The sequence below is a fragment of the Eriocheir sinensis genome, chromosome 29 (genome assembly GCF_024679095.1).
Source record: "Eriocheir sinensis breed Jianghai 21 chromosome 29, ASM2467909v1, whole genome shotgun sequence".
NCBI classification, from domain to species: Eukaryota; Metazoa; Arthropoda; class Malacostraca; order Decapoda; family Varunidae; genus Eriocheir; species Eriocheir sinensis.
Window position 1 is genome coordinate 18,441,527 of NC_066537.1, and position 23,050 is coordinate 18,464,576.

At 38.9% G+C, this 23,050-nt stretch overlaps 1 protein-coding gene across 1 annotated transcript in view; it reads left to right on the top strand.

Moving 5' to 3' along the window:
* LOC127005291 (metabotropic glutamate receptor 4-like) overlaps positions 1-23,050 on the top strand; it is a 107,030-nt gene that overhangs the window by 56,054 nt on the left and 27,926 nt on the right. The window contains exons 6-12 of the mRNA XM_050874085.1: positions 3,799-3,921; positions 8,785-8,959; positions 9,308-9,414; positions 11,609-11,758; positions 12,824-12,957; positions 14,954-15,046; positions 18,129-18,332. Of these exons, the coding sequence (XP_050730042.1) occupies positions 3,799-3,921; positions 8,785-8,959; positions 9,308-9,414; positions 11,609-11,758; positions 12,824-12,957; positions 14,954-15,046; positions 18,129-18,332 (986 nt within the window). The remainder of the gene's footprint in view (positions 1-3,798; positions 3,922-8,784; positions 8,960-9,307; positions 9,415-11,608; positions 11,759-12,823; positions 12,958-14,953; positions 15,047-18,128; positions 18,333-23,050) is intronic.

The window sequence follows — 23,050 nt, forward strand, 5'->3', positions numbered from 1 at the left end:
GCTTGGGACAGGTGTGGAAAGGTGGACAGGTGTAGAGGGGAGAGGATAGCGTATATATATATATATATATATATATATATATATATATATATATATATATATATATATATATATATATATATATATATATATATATATATATATAGTTGATCCAGTTTCTAAGAAAAATGTTGCAACGGTAGAGAAATTTACAGAAGAAGAAGCCTAATAAATAAAAGGAGGTTGAAGGAAGTCGGTAGCGTTTAAATAGTTGATCCAGTTGCTAATAAAAATGTTGCAGCGGTAGAGAAATTTACAGAAGAAGAAGCCTAATAAGTAAAAGGAGGTTGAAGGAAGAAGACAGCGTTTAAATAGCTGGGTCAGGTGCCCCCCCATCACCCCCACCCCGGGCCCCTCAAACGGTGGTATTGTTTATTTTTGATTTACACATTTATTTATTCATTAATTATTATCATCATTATTTCTCTTTAAAATGTTTGCCGGTACCGCGAAAAGTACCGCAGGAAATTTAAACGCGGTACCGGTACTCCGGTACTTTCAGCAATCCTCTGCGGTACTGCAGTACCGGTTTGGTAGTGCGGTAGTACCGCAGTAACGCAGTACCGCAAAAAGTACCGCAAGTGCCCAGCACTGACACACACACACACACACACACACACACACACACGGGTAATCAGCCGTACAAACGTTCACTGAGTTAGGCCGCCTCAGGCAAGTAAATATTGCAGGTAAAAGATTCATTCCACTTCCCTTAAATTGCTTTCCTCCTCGGTTACCGCACCTGTGTTTTTTCTTCTTCTTTTTTTTTTGGAGAATTATGGAAATGAGAGTGATTTACTTTGTTCGTTTCATGCGTTAAATATTGGCGGAAATGTGTGTGTGTGTGTGTGTGTGTGTGTGTGTGTGTGTGTGTGTGTGTGTGTGTGTGTGTGTTTTACGTTTTACGTTTTATAATATTTATGTTTTTTTGTTTAATTTTTTTGTATTTGACATTTTTACTTTTTCCTTATTTTTTATTTTGATACTTTTCTTATCTTTTTACTTTTTCTGTTAATTTTGTTATTGTTTTTTGTTTGATTAATAAGTTTTTTCTATTATTTTTTGTTATTTTTTTTCTCCAACCTTTCTTGTTTATTTTCTCTTTCCTCATTTTCCGTTTAACTAATCAGCTTTTCCAGTCTACGTTTCATTCTTTTATTATTTTTATTCCTTGTAACCTTTTTTATACCTTACTCTTTATATCTTTCCCTTTTCCACATTTAAATCTCATAGCTTTTTATCCATTGATTTTCCGAGTATTTCTTTTTTTTATCCGAATTAACGAGTTCGTCCGTACGTTTCATGACATCGTTTTTGTTGGTTACATTTTCATTCCTTGTAATTTTATTTTTATCGGCCTTTAACTTTTCCCGTAAAATTTCCGCGCGAGGAGCGGCCGGAGCGGAGTGACCGTGCGCCAGGAGCGGTAACTCCCAACTTTTGCCCTGCTTGTGGATTTATCTGTCGGTCGTTCGTCTGTCTCCCCTTTGATGGCGTGGCCGCATTTAGCCCTGCTTTGTAAATTTCTATATATATTTTCGACAATTTTTACTTCTACTCTTTTTTTTTTCGATACCCTCCTTTCGTTATTCTCTCTCTCTCTCTCTCTCTCTCTCTCTCTCTCTCTCTCTCTCTCTCTCTCTCTCTCTCTCTCTCTCTCTCTCTCTCTCTCTCTCTCTCGTTCTTCATTTTCCTCGTTGTCAGCGAAGACTTTTAAAAAATTATTATGAAGCGTGGCAATTTTCTTTTTTTTTCTTTTTATTCTTCCTCCTCTTCTTCTTTTCTTTGTTTCCTTCCTTCATTTCATTCTTACTATTTTTCTTCTTTTTATTTTTATCATGTGGTGTCCTTTTCTTCCTTCCTTCCTTCCTTCCTTCCTTCCTTTCTTAATTCATTCAGGCTTGTCTTCTTTCTTTTATATTCTATTTTCTTATTATTCTTTATTTTCCTCACTGATTGTTTTTTTTTGTTTACGTTTTCTTTTTCTTTTTTGTTTTCTCTTCTCGTAAACAACAACAACAGCGTCGTCATTGTTTTCTTTTCCTTGTTTTCCCTTTTTTTCCCTTTTTTTCCCTGAGGCGAGGTGGCAGCTGGTCTCTCCTCACCCCCTTCCTCCTCCTCCTCCTCCTCCTCCTCCTCCTTCTCCTCCTCCTCAAGCCTCCCATTCATCTTCCACCATTTTTTCCCGTCTTTTAACCTTCCTTTCTCTTCTTTTTTTTTTTTTGCCTCCCGAGAATGCGAAGGAAAACAATCTGTCTCTTTTGGTTCCTCTTTTCTTTTTTCTTTTCTTTTTTTGCTGTCCATTTTTTTCCTTGTTTTGTCATGTTTATTCTTTTCTTTATTGTTTTTCTTTACTCCATTGCTTTTTTTTATTTCTTCATTTACCGTCTTGTTTGTCTTTCCTCTTCTTCATTGTTTATATTGTTATTTTTTTTAATTTGTTCTCTTCTTTTTTTCCTTTTTTCTGTTTTGTTTCCCTCTCTCTGTTTCTCCTCCCCTTTCTCCTCTTCCTTTTCCTTTCTCTCCTCTCTGTTTTCCTTCTCCCTTTCTCTCTTCATTCTTTTTTTCCTCTTTCTGTTTTGTTTAACTCTCTCCGTTTCTCTCCTTTTTCTCCCATTTCCTTCCTCTTCTCTGTTTTCCTTCTCCTTTTCTCCTCACCTCCTGTTCTATATCTGATGACTTTCTGTTCTCTTCTTAATGTCTTCCTCTTCTTCTTCCTTCCTCTTGTTTTCTCCTCTTCTTTCCCTATCATCTTCCTTTTACCTGTTTTCTTTCACACTCTTTCCCTCTCTTTGTTTTCTTCTAAGTCTCCCCCTTGTCTTCTCCGTTTTCTTTCTAGTCCCTCTCTTCTTTCCTCGCCTGGTCGGCCTGGGGATGGAGGAAGTGGCGGCCAGCGTGATCCTTATTTTTCCTCTTTTTCCCTTTTTTTGGCTTTCCTTCACGGTGGACGGCGGATAAATCTCAAGGCAGTACAGCTTTATCGAACCCGGGTGTCCCTACATCTTCCTCCTCTTCCTCTTTCTTCCTCTTTCTTCCTCTTCCTCTTTTTACTATAACTGGCCACACTCTCTCTTTTCGTTTCTCGTTCTTCTTCTTCTTCTTCTTCTTCTCTCTCTCTCTCTCTCTCTCTCTCTCTCTCTCTCTCTCTCTCTCTCTCTCTCTCTCTCTCTCTCTCTCTCTCTCTCTCTCTCTCTCTCTCTCTCTCTCTCTCTCTCTCTCTCTTCTCTGTATCCTTTTCTTCCTCCTTTTATTCACTTATTTCCTCTTCCTTTTCCTCTTCTTCTTCTTCATCTTCATCCTCTTCCTCTTCCTTCTGCGTCTTATTCCCACTTTTATTCCTTTTTCTCTCTCTTGTGTCCCTTCTTTTTCCTCTTCCTCCTCCTCTTCCTCTTCTTCCTCCTCGTCTCCTTTCTCGTCTTCCTCTTCCTTCTCTGTCTTCTCCTTTGGTTTCCTTTTTCCTGTAGTTCCTGTCTCTATTGAACCTCCTCCTCCTCCTCCTCCTCCTCTGTCTTATCTGGTTCCCTTTCCTCCTCCTCTGTATTTTCTTCTTTTTCCTTTTATTGATTTTTCCTTCACTATTTGTTTTTACTTCTCCATTTTCTTTATCTTGCTTTATTTTATCTTTATTTTATCTATATTTTCTTTATCAAGCTACTGTGTCCTTCCTTTCCTTCCTTTAACCTCATTTTCACACCTATCATCACCACCATCATCATCATCATCAACACAGCTATCCTCACCTGTCCCTCTCTCCACCAGGTAACGAAGCCGAGGTTGAGGGGACGCTATCGGTGCAGCCCCAAGCGAATCCAGTGGCCGGGTTTGACGACTACTTCCTCGGCCTGACGGTAGAGAAGAACAAGAGGAATCCTTGGTTTGTGGGTGAGTGGAGGGAGAGAGAGAGGAGGAGGAGGAGGAGGAGGAGAAGAAGTGGGGGAGAGAACATGGGAAGGAATGGGGTAGAGAGAGAAAGGGAAAGAGGGAGAAGGTAGAGAAAAGGGAATAGAAAAGAGAGAAGGGAATGGGAAGGAAGGAAGGAAGGAGAAAGAGAGGGGTAGGTAAGGGTGTGAAAAATAGAGGTAAAGGGAAGGGAGAGGGAGGGAAGGAGAGAGAGAAAGGGAGGATAGGAAGGGAGAAGAAGAGGGAAGGAGGGAAGGGTTGAGAGAGAGAGAGAGAGAGAGAGAGAGAGAGAGAGAGAGAGAGAGAGAGAGAGAGCTGTCTTCCTTTTGTCCCATTCATCTCTCTCTCTCTCTCTCTCTCTCTCTCTCTCTCTCTCTCTCTCTCTCTCTCTCTCTCTCTCTCTCTCTCTCTCTCTCTCTCTCTCTCTCTCTCTCTCTCCTTCATTAACAAAGTGTATAGACTAATTAACAAGAAGGGGAGAGGAGGAGGAGGAGGAGGAGGAGAAGAAGAAGAAGAAAAAGGAGAGGAAGCCGTGAACTAGCTTGGACTGGGCTGGACTAGGTTGGCATGGCTTGAGATGGGTTGGCCTGGGATGGGTTGGGCTAGCTTAGGATAGGATAGGTTGGGTTTGTGCTGGTTGGACTGGGTTGGGATAGATTTTGGATAGGTTTAAGGTGGTCTGGGCTGGTTAGGCTAGATTTGGGATAGATTTGGGGTAGGTTGGTATAGGTTTGGACTGGCTTGGGCTGCATTGGGCTAGATAAGAGCTGGTTTGGGGCTAGTTTTGGACTGAGTTTGGGCTGGTTTTGGGGTTGTGATCCTCTCTCTGTCACGTGTTGGATAGAGTCTTGGATTCCACTAATGATTCCACCCGTCCACGCCTCCTAACGAGAAAACTTGGGAGCACACACACACACACACACACACACACACACGCCATTATTTTGTACTGTTTAAGATTTCAATGTTTTTTTTGTTTTGTTTTGTTTTTTTGTAAGGTATATTTTGTTTCCTTCTTCCTATCTCTTCTTCTTCCACTTCCTCCCCCTCCTCCTCCTCCTACTACTACTACTACTACTACTACTACTACTACTACTGATAAGGTCTCAAGAAGTCTACGGTTACAGTTTGCCAGATTTCACTACTACTACCACCACGCTGCTACTACTACTACTACTACTACTACTACTACTACTACTACTACTACTCCTACTACTACTACTACTACTACTACTTATCAAACCCTTTCCTAACATCTGTATTAATCTCATTCTTAGCAAACTTTATCCGTACCCTCTTCACCTCTCCTCCTCCTCCTCCTCCTCCTCTTCTTCTTCTTCCTCCTCCTCCTACGCCAATATTATAAGCACCAGTCCATCCGTGAAGGAGGGAGGCCCAAGGGAGTGACCTCATCAAAACTTGGTCACAACACGTCCTGAATAACCTTATAACCCTCTCTCTCTCTCTCTCTCTCTCTCTCTCTCTCTCTCTCTCTCTCTCTCTCTCTCTCTCTCTCTCTCTCTCTCTCTCTCTCTCTCTCTCTCTCTCTCTCATATTTTCTATCATACTATTAATTCCCTTTTTGTTTTCTTTTTTTATTTCTTTTTTATTTTTTCTTATTTTTTTTTGTCTTTATCTTTTTTACTATTCTGTTTTACTAATTTTCTTTTTTTATGCGTTCGTTTGTATTTGTTTTTTGGTTTGGAAGTTCTCTCTCTCTCTCTCTCTCTCTCTCTCTCTCTCTCTCTCTCTCTCTCTCTCTCTCTCTCTCTCTCTCTCTCTCTCTCTCTCTCTCTCTCTCTCTCTCTCTCTCTCTCTCTCTCTCTCTCTCTCTCTCTCTCTCTCTCTCTCTCTCTCTCTCTCTCTCTCTCTCTCTCTCTCACAGGATATAAGAGCTTCTGGTTTGATGGAAGAAGATGAAGAGAAAAAGAATGTTGACCTATCTGATTGAGAGAGAGAGAGAGAAAGAAAGAAATAACTCAGTTCTCTCTCTGTTTTAAAAGCGTTTTGTGAAAGTCATGTATTGTGGAAAGCAAAAAAAAAAAAAGGAAATAGAAAAGAATGAATGAATGTTTTACACACACACACACACACACACACACACACAGACACACACACACAAACACACACACGCCACTAATCTCTCATTTCCGATTCTCTTTTCCTCTCTTTTCTCTTCTCTTTCTGCCACTTATTTCCTCTTTTCTTTTTCTCTTTCTCTTATTCTCTCTTCTTATCTTTCTCCTTCCTTCCTTCCTTCCATCATCTCTCCTCATGTCCTTATTTCCTTCATATTTTCTTTTTTCCTTCTTTTAACTTATTTTTACTACAGTTATCTTTATTTTCTTTTCCTCTCCTCTTTCTTCTCCTCTCCTCTTTCTATCTTGTATTTCTCCTTTTTCTATCTCTCTTAACCAGCTTTTTCTCTTCCTTTCCTCTTCTTTCTTCCCCTTTTTCTTCCTCCATTCCTTCTTTCTCTCCCTCTTTATCTTAATTTCTTCTTTTCTTTCCTTCTTTCTCCTCTTCTTCTCTACTTTTCAATCCTTTCTTCCCTTTCTCACAATCCTTCACCATCAATTCTGTCATCTCCTCCTCCTCCTCCTCCTCCTCCTCCTCCTCCTCCTTACCTGTGACTGGAGGTTAATTACAGGTGGGCGCAGCAACCCGCCTCTGAATACCTTCCTTTACCTGCCCGAGATTGTGGCGAGGTGAGAGCCGGAGATACCTGTCCTGAGAGAGAGAGAGAGAGAGAGAGAGAGAGAGAGAGAGAGAGAGAGAGAGAGAGGGGAGAGGGAGAGCGGAGGGATGTTATAAGGAGTGTTTTTTTTTCCTTTTCATTTCTCCTTTTCTCTCTCCCTTTTCTTTTTCCTTTCTTTTTTTCATCCTTCATTTTCTACTTCCCTTTCCTTCCCTTTCTCTTTCATTCTTCTTCTCCTTTCCCTTTCTTTCTTCCTTTTCCATTTCTTTTCCTCCTTCCTTTTCCCTGTCTTCATCCTTTTCCTCCTATCTTCTTTTCTGTTTCTTTTCCTCCATATTTTCCTCTTTTTCCTTATTTTCTTGTCCTGATTTCTTCTCCTTATTGTTTTCCTTCTTTTTCCTTTCTTATCAAAATCATCGTTCATCTTTCCTCCTCTCGCTTCTTTCCATATCTTCCTCCTCTTCTTCTTCCGCCTCCTCCTCCTCCTCCTCCTCCTCCTCCTCCTCCTCCTCCCCTATGGCTTCCTTTTCTTCTTCCTTTCTTCCTCCTTTTTTCCCTACCAATTAATTTCCTCCCTCCTTCCTCTTCCTCTTCCTCTTCCTCTCCCTCACACACCATCGCCTCTCCCATTACCTTCTCGGAATTATTCAACACCTCCTCCTCCTCCTCCTCCTCCTCCTCCTCCCATTAGCCTTTTATCTTCCATGTTTTGTAGAGTACGAGGAAAAAAACAATAACGGTTCTTCAACTCCTCCTCCTCCTCCTCCTCCTCTCTTGCATCAGTTGAATCTTCTTTGTTTTCTAAAGTGCTACCATTGCTGTAAGCCTTCCTCCTCCTCTCCTCCTCCTCCTCCTCCTCCTCCTCCTCCTCCTCCTACTTCATTTGTTCTATTGTTCCTCGTTTCTTATTATGTCTACCTTTATTATTTTTTTTCTCCCATCTTATCCTCTTCCTCCTTTTTCTTTCTTTCCTTTATTCTTTTATGCTCCTCTTCGCTCGTTCTCACCCCCTCCACCCTACCACACACACCGTTCCGTTAGCTCAGTGGTAGAACGCGGCACTGACAGGCTTCGCGGTCTAGGAGGCGGAGGTTCGGGCCCCTCTGAGGCCCTGAAATTTTCCACTGACAAGGAGCGGTGACTGTCCCCCCTGAAGCAGAAGGGACGGGGGGGGGGGAGGTCAGTGAGGAGATCGACGAATAAGTCTTGGTCTAATCAGGAGAACTTGAAGTGACGATGGATGAGTCATCGATCAGGCCGTGTGGTGGTGCAAGCACACACACACACACACACACACACACACACACATAAACAAACACACAAACTCAAACACACACCACAAAAAAAACACTAATATCATATCTACTACTTTACTAACTTAACATTTACTACCATCATCACGAACCATCATTTTACCATCATCATCACCACCAACACCACCACCAACAACAACAACACCATTGCACAATACTACCACATCAACCACCACTACTATCACCAGGAAAAGATGAGAAGATGAAAGAAGAGAATAACGAATAGGAGAAGGGGAGAGAGAGAGAAGAAAGAGGAGGAGGAGGAGGAGGAGGAGAGGATGAAGAAGAGGATGTGGGGAAAGGGGAAAGGAAGAGGAAACCACAAGGGAAGGAATGAACACACACACACACACACACACACACACTAACCACCACCACCACCATCACCATCACTCCCTTCTTCCTCCTCCCCCTACAGAGTACTTTTCTTGTTTTCCTTCATCTTTTCTTCTTTTCTTTTTTTTTCTTTCAGCTTCTTGTTTCCTTCTTTCTTCTTCCTTTCTCTCCTATTCTTTTCTTCTTTCTTATTCTTCTTTCCTTATCTTCTCTTTCCTTCTTGTTCTCCTTCCTTTTTTTCCTTCTTTCCTTCCTTGTTTTCCTTCTTTCTTTCTTGTTTTCTTTCCTAATCTTTCCTTCTCCCTCATTCCCTTGTCCTTATCTTCTCTTTCATTCTTGTTCTCCTTCCTTATTTTCCTTCTTTCCTTGTTTTCCTTGTTTTCCTTCCCTGTTTTCCTTCTTTCTTGTTTTCTTTCCTATTCCTTCCTTCTTCGTCATTCGCTTGTGATCTTCTCCCACCATCAATGTCACTCCCTTCTTCCTTCCTCTCCCCCATAGAGTACTGGGAGAACCACTTCAACTGTCGCTACCCGAACTCCTCGCTGACGCCCTACAACGCGGCCATCGCCAGGGAGTGCTCGGGGGAGGAGAAGCTCACGGCCAAGACGACCCAGTTTGAGGCGCAGCTGCAGTTTGTATCCGACGCGGTGATGGCCTTTGCATTTGCGTTTAGGTGAGTGCGTGGAGGTTTGTGTATGTGTGTGTGTGTGTGTGTGTGTGTGTGTGTGTGTGTGTGTGTGTGTGTGTGTGTCACCCCTCCCCTTTCCCCTTTCCTCTTAATCCTCTTAGCAAATTTACATCCTCTTTCTCATTTATTCCTCCTCCTCTTTCTCCTCTCTCTCTCCCCTTCTCCTATTCGTTATTCTAGTCTTTCATCTTTTCTTCTTTTCCTTACTTTCTCATCCATATTCCCCCCTCCCCCCTCCTCAACTAATCCCCCCTCTCTTCCCCCTCTAACTAACACCCCCTTCTCACCCCTCTGCACCCCTCACTAACACCCCTTTTCACCCCCCCTTTTCAGAGACATGCATCAGGTTTTGTGTAATAACGCGAGTGGTCTCTGCGCCGAAATGAATCCTATTGACGGCGAGCAGCTGTTGACCTACCTGAGAAAAGTTACGTTCACAGGTGAGTTGATCGGCCAGGTGAGACGGAGGAGGAGGAGGAGGAGGGAGAGTTTTTCATTATGTATTTTCTTGTTTTTTTCTCTTTCCTTCCTCCTCTCTTATTTAGTTTCTCTTTCTCTTCTTCCTCCTCCTCCTCCTCCTCCTCCTCCTCCTCCTCCTCCTCCTTCTTCTTCTTCTTCTTCTTCTTCTTCTTCTTCTTCTATTCCTCCTCCACGTCCTCCTCTTTGTTTCTCCACCTCCTCCTCCTTTCTCCATTCTTCCTTTTCGTCATCATCATCAGTAGAAGAAGGAGGAGGAGAAGGAGGAGGAGGAGGAGGAGAGGTGTAGTTTTTCATCATTTAGTTCCTGTTTTTTTCTCTTCCTTTTTCTCTTCTAGTTTTTTTATTCAATTTTTGTTTGTATTTCCTCCTCCTCCTCCTCCTCCTCCTCCTCCTCCTCCTCCTCCTCCTCCTCCTCCTTATCATCATCCTTTCCTCTTTTCCTTTCTCTACCTCTTTCAGCATTCCCCGAAATCCTTCACCTCCTCCTCCTCCTCCTCCTCTTCCTCCTCCTCTTCCTCCTCCTCTTTCTCCTCCTCTTCACCTTTGTCCTTCGTCCTACGTCCTCCTCTTTCTCCTCCTCTTCCTCCTCTTCTCCCTGATTCGCTACCCCTTCAGCGCACAAAGACACACACACACACACACACACACACACACACACACACACACACACACACACACACATACGATGAGAGAGAGAGAGAGAGGAGGGAGGTAATCTCTCCAAATGTTAGGAAAAGCGAAAACAAGCAATTACTTTTTCTCTCTCTCTCTCTCTCTCTCTCTCTCTCTCTCTCTCTCTCTCTCTCTCTCTCTCTCTCTCTCTCTCTCTCTCTCTCTCTCTCTCTCTCTCTCTCTCTCTCTCTCTCTCAAGTTCTATAGCAAATCCTCTTTTTTCTCTCCTTCCTCTCTACTTTTTTCCTCTTCCTCCTCCTCTTCTCTCCTCTTCTCTTTGTTCTTCTCTCTACAATTAGTGACTCTTTCTCCTTCTCTCTCCTTCTGTCTCCTTCTCCTTTCTCTTTTTCATCCTTTCCTCTCCGTTTATTAATTTCTCAGTCTATTTTGCTTTTCTCTTCTTCTTTTAATTTCCTTTTTTTTTCTCCTCTTCCCTTCTTTCGTTAATCTATTTATTTACTCATTTATTTTTAGCCTTATTTTAACTTTTCTTTCTTTTCCTAATTCCTTCTTTTCTTCTGTTCTCCCTTTTTCCTTCGTTCCTTCATTTTCCTTTCCTCTCTTCCTTCTCCCTTCCTTCCTTTATTTCCTCCCTCATTCCTTCCTTCCTTCTTTTCTTCCTTCTTTCTTTTGCTTTTCCCTCCCTTCCTCCTCCTTTTCCTTCCCTCCTTCCTTCCTTCCTTCCTTCCATCCCATCCTTACTGACACATTTACCTCCCTCCCTCCCTCCCTTCCTCCTTACCTCCAATCTTCTCTCCCTTTCTCCTCCTGACACCTGTACACGCAACTCCACTTCCCTCCACTTGTCTCTACTTCCCTCTACTTCTCTCTACTTCCCTCCACTTCCGTCCCTTACACACCTCCTCGCTTACCTTTCCTTACCTTAATCAACAGAAACTTGACACTCAATTCCACCCTTAACCTCACCCTAAGAAGTACACCCTTAGACCTTAGTCACCCTTTTTATTCTTCTCTTCCTCTTCTTCTTCTTCTTTGTTTCCCATCCTCTTCGTTTTTTTTCTGTACTTTTTGTCTATTTTCATCCTTCTCCTCCTCCTCTTCTTCTTTCTCCTCTTCTTCCTATTTCGTCTTCCTCCATTCTTCTCCTCTATATTCTCTTCCTCCTCCTTTTATTTCTTTTTATTAACTCTTGTTCTTCTTTTTCTACTGTTCGTTGTTCTTGTTATTCTCTCTATCTCCTTTTCTCTTTTTCTTTTATATTTTTGATTTTTCATTCATTTTCTTTTTTTCTTTTTCTTTCGTCTCACCTCTCTGATTCTTTATTTATCTTCCTTTATCTCTTCTTCTATGTCTTTCCTCCTCCACATTTCTCTTCCTCTCCTCATTTATCTCCTTTATCTCACGTCTCCTCTTCCTAATTTGCTTCCACGTCACACCATCCCTTATCCTTAACCTCACCCCATCACCCTATAAACAACCCCATCTTCACCCATCCTCATCCTCCACTTCCTCATCCACCAGGCTTGAGCGGGGACAGGTTCAAATTCGACGAGAACGGAGACGGGCCATCCAGGTACAACATCATCCACTTCAAACAGCTGACCCGCGGCCGCTACGCCTGGTCCACCGTGGGCACCTACATCGAGGGGGAGCTGAGCCTCAACATGACCTGTAAGTATGACCTTGAGGCTCGAGGAGGAGGAGGAGGAGGAGGGGAAGAGAAGGGTGGGGATGGGATTGCGTGTTTAAGGAGAAGGAAGGAAGAAAGAAAGGGGGATGGAGGAAAGGGGGAGAGAAAGAGAAGGGGAGATATGGAGAGAGGAAGGAGAGTAGTAATGGTAGTAGAAGGAGGAGGAGGAGGAGGAGGAGGAGAGAAAAAGAGAGAGAAAAAAAGAATAGAAACCTCATTCACAAACAAACAAACATGAAGAAACTTAACGTTGAATGGCGGGGAAACATGAATTGAGAGAGAGAGAGAGAGAGAGAGAGAGAGAGAGAGAGAGAGAGAGAGAGTCGTTTCCCAAGTGGCTGTATTCAAATGTCTAAACCAGAAGCGGAGGAGGAGGAAGAGGAGGAGGAGGAGGAGGAGGAGGAAGAAGAGACTGAGTAGAAGAAGGAGGAGGAGGAGGAGGAGGAGGAGGCTTCTAAGAGCACACACAAAAGAAACAAAAAAATATAATCGGACGAACACAACAAAAAAGGAAAACAAAAACATGAACGCGTACAGGATTTCTCTCTCTCTCTCTCTCTCTCTCTCTCTCTCTCTCTCTCTCTCTCTCTCTCTCTCTCTCTCTCTCTCTCTCTCTCTCTCTCTCTCTCTCTCTCTCTCTCTCTCTCTCTCTCTCTCTCCCCCTCCCTATTTATCTCCCTCCATTTTTTCTCTCCCTTTTTTCTCTCCCTTTTTTCCCCCTTCTCTCACCCCCCACCATTGTCTCTCCCTCTCCCTTATCCCTCTCCCCCCCTCTCTCCCTATACATATATCTCCCCACATCTTCTTCTCCCTATCCTCCTCCCTTCTCTATCTCTTTCCTCCCTTCTCTCCTCTCTACCTCACACTTTCTTCTCTTTCTCCCTCTTTCCCTCTCTTCTCCTTATCTCCCCTCCCTCTCTTTACCTTACTCTCTCATTCTTTCTCTCCCCTTCTTCCCTTAATTTCCCCTCCTCTCCCCTCCTCTCCCCTCTTCCCAGCCTCTCCTATCTATCTCTATCTATCTATCGTCTCCCTCTCCCCCGCAGCCCTACAGTTCAAGCTGGGTGAGCCGCAGCCGCCGTCCAGCGTGTGTTCCCTGCCCTGCCTCACCGGCCAGGCCAAAAAATATGTTGAAGGGGAATCCTGTTGCTGGCACTGCTTCAACTGCTCCACTTATCAGGTTAGTGCGGGGGGAAGAGGGGTAGGGAGAGAGGAGAGTAGTAGTAGTAGTAGTAGTAGTAGTAGTAGTAGTAGTAGTAGTAGTAGTAGGGTTGGTTTTATGATAGATGGGAAAAAAGAATGAAAAGTGGAGATTAGTGCAAGGAAAAAGAGGAGGAAAAGAGATGATTGAGGAAAATATGTTATGAAAAGAATGAAAAGAGGAGGTTAGTGCAAGGAAAAAGAGGAGGAAAAGAGATGATTGAGGAAGATGTTATGAAAAGAGAATGAAAAGTACAGGAAAAAGAGGAGGAAAAGAGATGACTGAGGAAAATGTTATGAAAAGAGAATGAAAAGAAGAGGAAAAAGAGGAGGAGAAGAGATGATTGAGGAAAATATGTTATGGAAAGAGAATGAAAAGAAGAGGAAAAGAGATGATTGAGGAAAATATGTTATGCAAAGAATGAAAAGTACAGGAAAAAGAGGAGGAAAAGAGATGATTGAGGAAGATGTTATGAAAAGAGAATGAAAAGAAGAGGAAAAAGAGGAGGAAAAGAGAGAATCATATGGAGTAACTTTTCCCTCTTTCCTCTTCCTCTTTCTCCTCTTTATTCTTTCTCTTCCTCTTGTTGCCTTTCATTTTCTTCCTCTTCATTCTTGTCTCTTAAAATTTCTTCATTCTTTCTCCTCCCCTTTCTCCTCCGCTTACTTCTATGTCCTCTTTCTCCTCCTTATCTTCTCTTCTTCCTCTTTATCTCCCTTCATCTTTCTTCTTCCTTCTCCTCCTTCCCATCTTTCTCCATGTTCCCCTTCTCCCAATTTTTCTTAGATCAGTACCTCCTCTTTAGTCCTCCTCCTCCTCCTCCTCCTCCTCCTCCTTCTCCTCCTCCTCCTCCTCCCATAATGGGCCACTAACAAAGAGTCTTATTGGCAGCTTTTTTTTACCTGCAATCAATGGGATCTACCTGTCTTCCTTCCTTTATTGTCATTTCCTCTTATTCCTCTTCGTCCATCCTAATTACATCACGGTTATGGGAGGGCAAACATCAGGAAGTGGAGGAAGGATGTTGTCTTTCTTTATTTCTCGCTCTTTTTATTCTCTCTTTCTCTAATTCTTTGTTTCTCTCTTTCTCTCTCATTCTTTATTTTTTTATTGTTAACCTCAACCGTCTTTTCTCTCACTCATAACTATTCCTTTTTCTCCTCCTCCTCCTCCTCCTCCTCCTCCTCTTCGTCTTCTTTTCTTCTTCTTCCTCCTTTTCCTCTTCCAAGTTCCCCTTACACATTATTTTCCTTGCTGATTCATCTCCTCTCCTCTTCTTCCTCTCCTCCTCTTTCTCCTCTCCTCCTCCTCTTCCTCTTCCTCCTCCTTTTCCTTTCCTCCAGTTGCCTCCACACTAAAGTTTCCTCGCCGAATTATTTACGGAGGAGAGAATAAGTTAGGTGAGGAGATAAAAATTGAAATAGAGGTAGAACAGAATAGGGAAGGAAAGAAGGAGAGAAGAGGAAGAAGAGATGAAGCAACTGTTTAAGAAAATGACATGAAGAAAATGATCTGTTCATCACTTAACCTGTCTCAAAACACCTGTAATTTTTTTGGCTGTACTTTCACCTTCGTAATTAGCACCTGGGTACCTGTCCATAACACCTGTGCCTCCCTTCATACCTGTGTGCCTTTTTACTTCCCTTTTCTTACACCTTTTCCAATTAACTTAAGAAAATGGAACAAAAAAAAAATAAAAAGAAAATGAAAAGGAAATATAAATAAAATCATCACTGGGGGACTTCTTTTTCCTCTCCTTTATTTTCCTTTTTTTTTTCTTTTCCTTCATTCTTTCTCACCTGTCTCTCTCTCTCTCCCCCTCTAGAGAAAATGGAACCAAAAAAAAGAAGAAAATGAAAACGAAATACAAATAAAATCATCACTGGGGGACTTCTTTTACCTCTCCTTTATTTTCCTTTGTTTTTTTATTTTCCTACATTCTTTTTCACCTGTCTCTCTCTCCCCCCCCCCCTAGATCGTAAGCCCCGTGGATGAGACTCAGTGCATCACCTGTGACTGGGGGACGCTGCCCTCGCCCGACCACCTGCTCTGCGACCCCATCCAGGAGGTGAGAGGGGCGGGGGGGGGAGGAATAAAGAAGAGGGATGGAGGGAAAGGGGAGAGAAAGAGAAGGGGAGGTATGGAGAAGGGAAAGAAAGTAGTAATGATAGAAGGAGGAGGAGGAGGGGCTTAGGAAGGCTAGGATAGAAGGGGAGGAGGTAAAGAGAGGAAGAGGAGGAGGAGGAGGAGAGGTTTAGGAGGGTTAGGATAGAAGGGGAGGAGGTAAAGAGAGGAAGAGGAGGAGGAGGAGGAAAGAGAATAGGAAGAAGAAAAAAGGAGGAGGATAAGAAACAAGTATTGTAGATGATTGAAATAAAAAGCAGAAGAAAGAAAGAAGAGGATAAGTAGAAGAAGAAGAAGAAGGAGAAGAAGAAGAAGAAGAGGAGGAGGAGGAGGGGTAAGGATGGAGGGGAGGTTGTGAGAGTGTGTTTCCCCTACCATTCATTTTATGTGATTTTATTATTATTATTATTATTATTATTATTATTATTATTATTATTATTATTATTATTATTATTACTTTTATTATTTTACTATCATCCCTTGTCGTTATTGTTATTGTTATTAGCGTCAGTGTGAGTGTGTCGTCAGTGATTTTATTGGCATTGTTAAATTATATTATGATTGTTATTGTTACTGTTATTATTATTTGCTTTTAATCTCACTTTTGTCTGTCTGGCTTTTTGGTAATGAGGCCAAATGATTCTTTATCCTCCAAGACACAGATGTTCGCTTTTGTTCCTTTTTGGGTTCAAGAATATAATGTTGTCTGTCTGTTTGTTTGTTTGTTTTTATCGGCACCGCAGACGCCGATTAACAGATTGTCCATTTTGTTGTTGTTGTTCTCTTCAAGTTGTTTTCCTGGCTTGCCCATGCACTGTGGACATGACATTGTATAATAACATTTGTTAGCCCTGATGAACCCTAAAACATGGCATCATAAACAAAGTCAGCTTTTTTTTTTTTTCTTTTTCCGTCTTGGCCTCTGCCGCCAGTAGGCCTTCATAGTAGGGCCTGATGGTCAACCCCAGCCCGTTGTGGCGCAGGCAAGTGTTTATAGTGGCGCCATCTTTACTTTTCAGCATTTTCCATTATAGACCCCAAGTTGCATGATATAAATTGTTGGGGGTGTGTTGGAGGGTCATGCGACACCGATCTAGCACAGTTTTTTTGTGACATTAACACTTGTTTTTTTCTTAACCTACATTTTCCTTTTTTTTTCTTTCTTTGTCTCAATTTTCTACTTAACCTACATTTTCTTTATTTTCTTTGTCTCAATTTTCTACTTAACCTACATTTTCTTTATTTTCTTTCTCTGTCTCAACTTTCAACTTAACCTTCATTTTCTTTTTTTTTCTTTCTCAATCTTCTCTCTTTTTACTCTTTTTTTCCCTTTTCCTCTCAATTATCTATATTTTTTGCACTTACTCTTTTCTTTATTCTTTCTCTATCTCAATCTTCTCTTTTTTTCTCTTTATTTCCTTTTTCTCTCAATTATCCATCTTTCTTGCACTTACTCTTTTCTTTATTTTCTCTCTTTTGTCTCTCTCTTCTACTCTCTTTCTTCTCTTTTATCATTCGTATTTTCATTTTTCTCATTATTTTCTTTGTCTTTCCTGTTTTCCTTTCTCTCGTGTTGTTAGTTTTCCCTTCTATTATTTTCATTATTTTCCCTCTTTTCTTTGTCTCCTTTCTCTTCTCCGATCTCTCTTTTTTACTCTTCTTCTTTTTATTATTTTTCATTTACATTTCAATCATTTATTTTCTCCTTCCTTTCTTCTTTATTTATAGTTTTCCCATTTATATATTTATCATCAGTTTCTGTCTGTTTACTTTCTCCTACCCTCTTTTGCTTCCTTTGTGGTCTTATCTATCTCCTATCTTCTTTCTTTCTATGTATTATATATCATTCTATCTACACTTCGTCCCTCGTTTCTTTCTCCCTCTCTTCTTTTTTTATTTTTATGGCAGAGTTTATTATCATTATATTATCAAACAAGTATTTCCTTTTTCTACTAACACGTATATATATTTTTTTCCGGTACCTTCAAAGCACTCTCCCATTTGTGTACCTCTTAATTTGTGTCCTAATTGAGTTTCCCTGAGAGAGAGAGAGGAATATACGAACGGAGGAGAGAAGGAAGGAAGGAAGGGAAGGAATAGGAGGAAAAAAAGAGATAGACTGCAGGAAAAAGAAAGAAATGAAAGGAAATTAGAGAGAGAAAGATGGAAGAAGAGGAAAAGGTGAAGGAAGGAAGACGAACGAATGAGGAATAAGAGAGAAAAAAAGAAGAGAGAGAGAGAGAGAGAGAGAGAGAGAGAGAGAGAGACTTACATAACCTCTCAATTCGTGGAAAAACAACTCTTGCAATATCCAAGTTCACATTCTCTTTTTTTTTTCTTTTTTTTCTTCCTTTTATTTATTGTTTTATTTTCTTGCTCTTCTTCCTCCTTCTCCTCCTCCTCCTCCTCCTCCTCTTCTTCCTTCTTCTTTCTCTTCTTTCATTGGTCTTTTTTTCCTCTTTTTTCCTTATTTTTATTATGTTATTCCTATTCTTGCGTTCCTCCTCCTCCTCCTCCTCTTCTTCCTCTTCCTCTTTTTCTTCCTTTTCGATCAAGCTGTCCGTTCCACTCATGTTTCCTCCTCCTCTTCATTCTTTCTCCTCCTCCTTCACTTTCTCCTCCTCCTCCTCCTCCTCCTCCTCCTACTCTCACCTGTTCTCTCCACACCTTTCCAATTAACTCTTCCTCCTCTTACCTCCATTCTCAGTCATGTTTTCCTCCATTCCAGCACATTCCTCCCTCCCTCCCTCCGTCTTTCTCTCCCTCTCGTTCTCTTCGTACTCTCCTCCTCCTCCTCCTCCTCCTCCTCTTCCTCTTCCTTTTTATTTCTCCATTTTTGTCAAACACACGCACTCACACACACACACTCTCTCACTCTCACTCTCTCTATCTATCACTATCTATCTATCTATATCTATCTACCTTTCTATATATCTTTGTTCTTATCTTTCCTTCTCTTTACAAGTCTTCAACACCACCACCACCACCACCACCACCTCACCTGTAATCAACCCCTTCCTCAACAGGTGTACATTCGCCCAAACTCGTGGTGGGCGATTGGGGCGATGCTGTTCTCCTCCCTGGGCGTGGTGATGACGGGCGTGGTGGTGTATGTGTTCCTCACCCACCACGACACGCCTGTGGTCCGCGCCTCGGGGAGAGAGTTGTCGTATGTGTTGCTATCCGGGGTGTTCCTGTGCTACGCCATCACCTTTGTCTTTGTGCTGAAGGTAGGCGAAGAGGGACTGTGTGTTGGGGGTAATTGGAGAAAGGTTAAGTGTGTAGAGTGGTCGAGTGGAGTAAGACAGGTTGGTCGTGTAGGGGGAAGGGATGTTTGTGTAGGGGTGTTCTGGTGGTTAGGAAATAAGAGGGGAAGGTTAATGTGAAGTTACGGTAAGTGAAGTGGGGGAAGGGAGGGGTTGTGTGTGGTTGGGGGAAGAGGTGTTTAGTGTAGGTTGGAGTGCGAGGAGGGGAAGGGCTTGTGTGGGGAGGTTTTGGAGGGGTGAAGAGTGGGGAAGGGTGGGGAGGAGGAAAGAGAGAAAGGAGGTAGGGAGGAAGGGAAGGAAAGGAAAAGGAAGGAAGGGAAGGGAAGGGAAGGGAAGGAAAGGAAAGGGAAGGGAAGGGAAAGGAAAGACAGGGGAAAGGAAAGAAAGGGAAGGGAAGGAGAGGGAATGAAAGGGGAAGGGAAGAAGAGGGTGGGGAGGGGGGTGTAGGTGCATGAGTGAGTGGGTGAGTAAGTGAGTAAATAAAGAATGAAATGAATGAGTCAGTTAGCTATTACTCTTCTTCATTCCTTCACTCCTTTGTTTCTTCCTCCATTCCTTCACTCCTTTGTTTCTTCCTCCTTTCCTTCACTCCTTTGTTTCTTCCTCCATTCCTTCACTCCTTTGTTTCTTCCTCCATTCCTTCACTCCGTTATTTCTTCCTTCATTCCTTCACTCCTTTGTTTCTTCCTCCATTCCTTCACTCCTTTCTTCCTTCCTCCATTCCTCCATTCCTTTGTTCCTTCCTCCATTCCTTCATTCCCTTGTATCTGTTCTCTTACTTTCCTTCCTCATCTCACACCTTATATTCCTCTTTTTCGATTCTCCTCTTCTTCTTCTCTCGACTCTTCGCTCCATTCCCTGTCAATCCTAGTTGAGGTGGTCGCCGCCAGGTGTCAGTGGCGGCGTCCCTGGAGGCGTATCAAAAGCTGTAATGCGTCCTTTGATGTCTCATTTGTAGATCGACGTGTTCAGAGACTGTGTTAAGTAGCAGTCTACTTTTTCTGTCTGAGACCTCAACTGCCTGTCTCTACCTTTAACCGTCTTATGTCACACGCACAGCAAGATTTTTTTTTTTACAGCAAAGGAGACAGTTAAGGGCTTAAAAAAATAATGAAAAAAAAGCCCGCGACTGAAAAAAAAAGCTTGCTACGTCATTCACACGATAATAATGATAATGATAGTTTGATATCGCTCTTAATTAACCCTTACACTGCCAAGCTGCCGTTCGTGAAGTCCTGTAAATGAGACTATTGTATTTTGTCGTACAATACCTATAGTTAGGCATATGAATACAATTTACTTTATACCTTATGCACATAAAGAACATATTTTCTGAAAAATAATATATATATATATATATATATATATATATATATATATATATATATATATATATATATATATATATATATATATATATAAATATATATATATATATATATATATATATATATATATATATATATATATATATATATATATATATATATATATATATATATATATATATATATATATATATATTGAGCCCTCTTCAGTGGGGCCTGATGGTCGGCCCAAAACTTCTTCAGTGGGGCCTGATATATATATATATATATATATATATATATATATATATATATATATATATATATATATATATATATATATATATATATATATATATATATATAGTTGATTCAATTTCCAATACAAATATTTCAGCGGTAGATAATTTACAGAAAAAAAGCCTAAGAAATGGAAAGAGGTTGTATATAGTTGATCCAGTTGCTAAGAAAATATTTCAGCGGTTGAGAAATTTACAGAAGAACCGTAATAAATAAAGGGAGGTACATACTATTTCTGTATTTTTCCTTTTCTTTCCTTTTCGTCTTCGTTTTACTCGTGTTTTCCTCTTAAAGACAGTTAAGAAAAAACATATCGGACGGTTTGTGATCAGGACGTTAATAATTCTTGGCCGGACTGAAGAAAAAACTAAAATAAATCTAAGTGATACTGGATTACATTACGTCCGGTGAATTAAAGACATATATATATATATATATATATATATATATATATATATATATATATATATATATATATATATATATATATATATATATATATATATATATATATATATATATATATATATATATATATATATATATATATATATATATATATATATATATATATATATATATATATATATATATATATATCAATTTCTATATATATTTTCTAGCAACTGATTAACTATATACAACCTCCTTTTATTTATTATATTATGTAAAACGCTATTCTTTTCTTTCAACCTCCCTTTATTTATTAGGGTTCTTCCGTAAATTTCTCTACCTCTGAAATATATTTTCTTAGCAAATGGATAAACTATATACAACCTACCTTTATTTATTAGGCTTTTTTCTTTTACAAATTTCTCTAACGCTGTAATATTTTTCTTAGCAACTGATAAACTATCTAAACGCCCTCCTCTTCCTTAAACCTCCTTTCTTTATTTGGCTTCCTCTGTAAATTTCTCTACCTCACAAATATTTTTCTTAGCCATTGGACCAATTATATATATATATATATATATATATATATATATATATATATATATATATATATATATATATATATATATATATATATATATATATATATATATAATATATTTCAGTAGAAAATTTACAGAAAAAAAGCCTAATAAATAAAAAGAGGCTGTATATAGTTGATCCAGTTGCTAAGAAAATATTTCAGCAGTTGAAAAATTTAAAAACCGTACTAAATAAAGGGAGGTACATACTATTCCTGTATTCTTCCTTTTCATTCCTTTTCGTCTTCGTTTTACTCAGTTTTCCTCTTAAAAGACAGATAAGAAAAACATATCGGACGGTTTTGGTGTTCAGGACGTTAATAATTCTTGGCCGGACTATAGAAAAAAAGAAAAATAAATCTCCGATATACTGGATAACAATAAGATCTGTTAAATAAAGTGATATATATATATATATATATATATATATATATATATATATATATATATATATATATATATATATATATATATATATATATATATATATTCTTCCTTTAACCTCATTTTATTTATTAGGCTTTTTCTTCTGTGATATTCTCTAGCGATGCAATATTTTTCTTAGCAACTGATTAACTATATACAACCTCCTTTTATTTATTATACTATCTAAAACGCTATTCTCTTCTTTCAACCTCCCTTTATTTATTAGGCTTCTTCCGTAAATTTCTCTACCTTTGAAATATTTTTTCTTAGCAAATGGATAAACTATATACCACCTATCTTTATTTATTAGACTTTTTTCTTTTACAAATTTCATTAACGCTGTAATATTTTTCCTAACAACTGATAAACTATCTAAACGCCCTCCTCTTCCTTAAACCTCCTTTTCTTTATTTGGCTTCCTCTGTAAATTTCTCTACCTCACAAATATTTTCCTTTGCCATTGGACCAATTATTTATATATATATATATATATATATATATATATATATATATATATATATATATATATATATATATATATATATATATATATATACAAATATTTCAGCGATAGAAAATTTACAGAAAAAACCTAATAAATAAAAGAGGTTATATAGTTGATCCAGTTGCTAAGAAAATATTTCAGCTTGAGAAATTTACAGAAGAACCGTAATAAATAAAGGAGGTATACTATTCCTGTATTCTTCCTTTTCATTCCTTTTCGTCTTCGTTTTACTCGAGTTTCCTCTTAAAGACAGATAAGAAAAAACATATCGGACGGTTTTGGTGTTCAGGACGTTAATAATTCTTGGCCGGACTGAAGAAAAACAAAATAAATCTTCGTTATACTGGATTACATTACGTACGGCTAATTAAAGTGATATATATATATATATATATATATATATATATATATATATATATATATATATATATATATATATATATATATATATATATATATATATATATATATATATATATATATATATATATATATATATATATATATATATATATATATATATATATATATATATATATATATATATATATATATATATATATATATATATATATATATATATATATATATATATATATATATATATATATATATATATATATATATATATATATATATATATATATATATATATATATATATATATATATATATATATATATATATATATATATATATATATAGTTGATCCAGTTTCTAAGACAAATATTTGAGGTAGAAAATTTACAGAAAAAAATTAATAAATAAAATGAGGTTGTATATAGTTGATCTAGTTGCAAAGAAAATATTTCGTTGAATTACTGGAGAACCCTAATAAATAAAGGGAGGTACATACTATTCCTGTATTCTTCCTTTTCTTTCCTTTTTGTCTTCGTTTTAGTCGTGTTTTCCTCTTAAAAGACAGATAAGAAAAAACATATCGGACGGTTTTGGTGTTCAACACGTTAATAATTCTTCCGGACTAAAAAAAAAACAAAAATAAATCTGAATTAGTGATATATATATATATATATATATATATATATATATATATATATATATATATATATATATATATATATATATATATATATATATATATATATATATATATATATATATATATATATATATATATATATATATATATATATATATATATATATATAT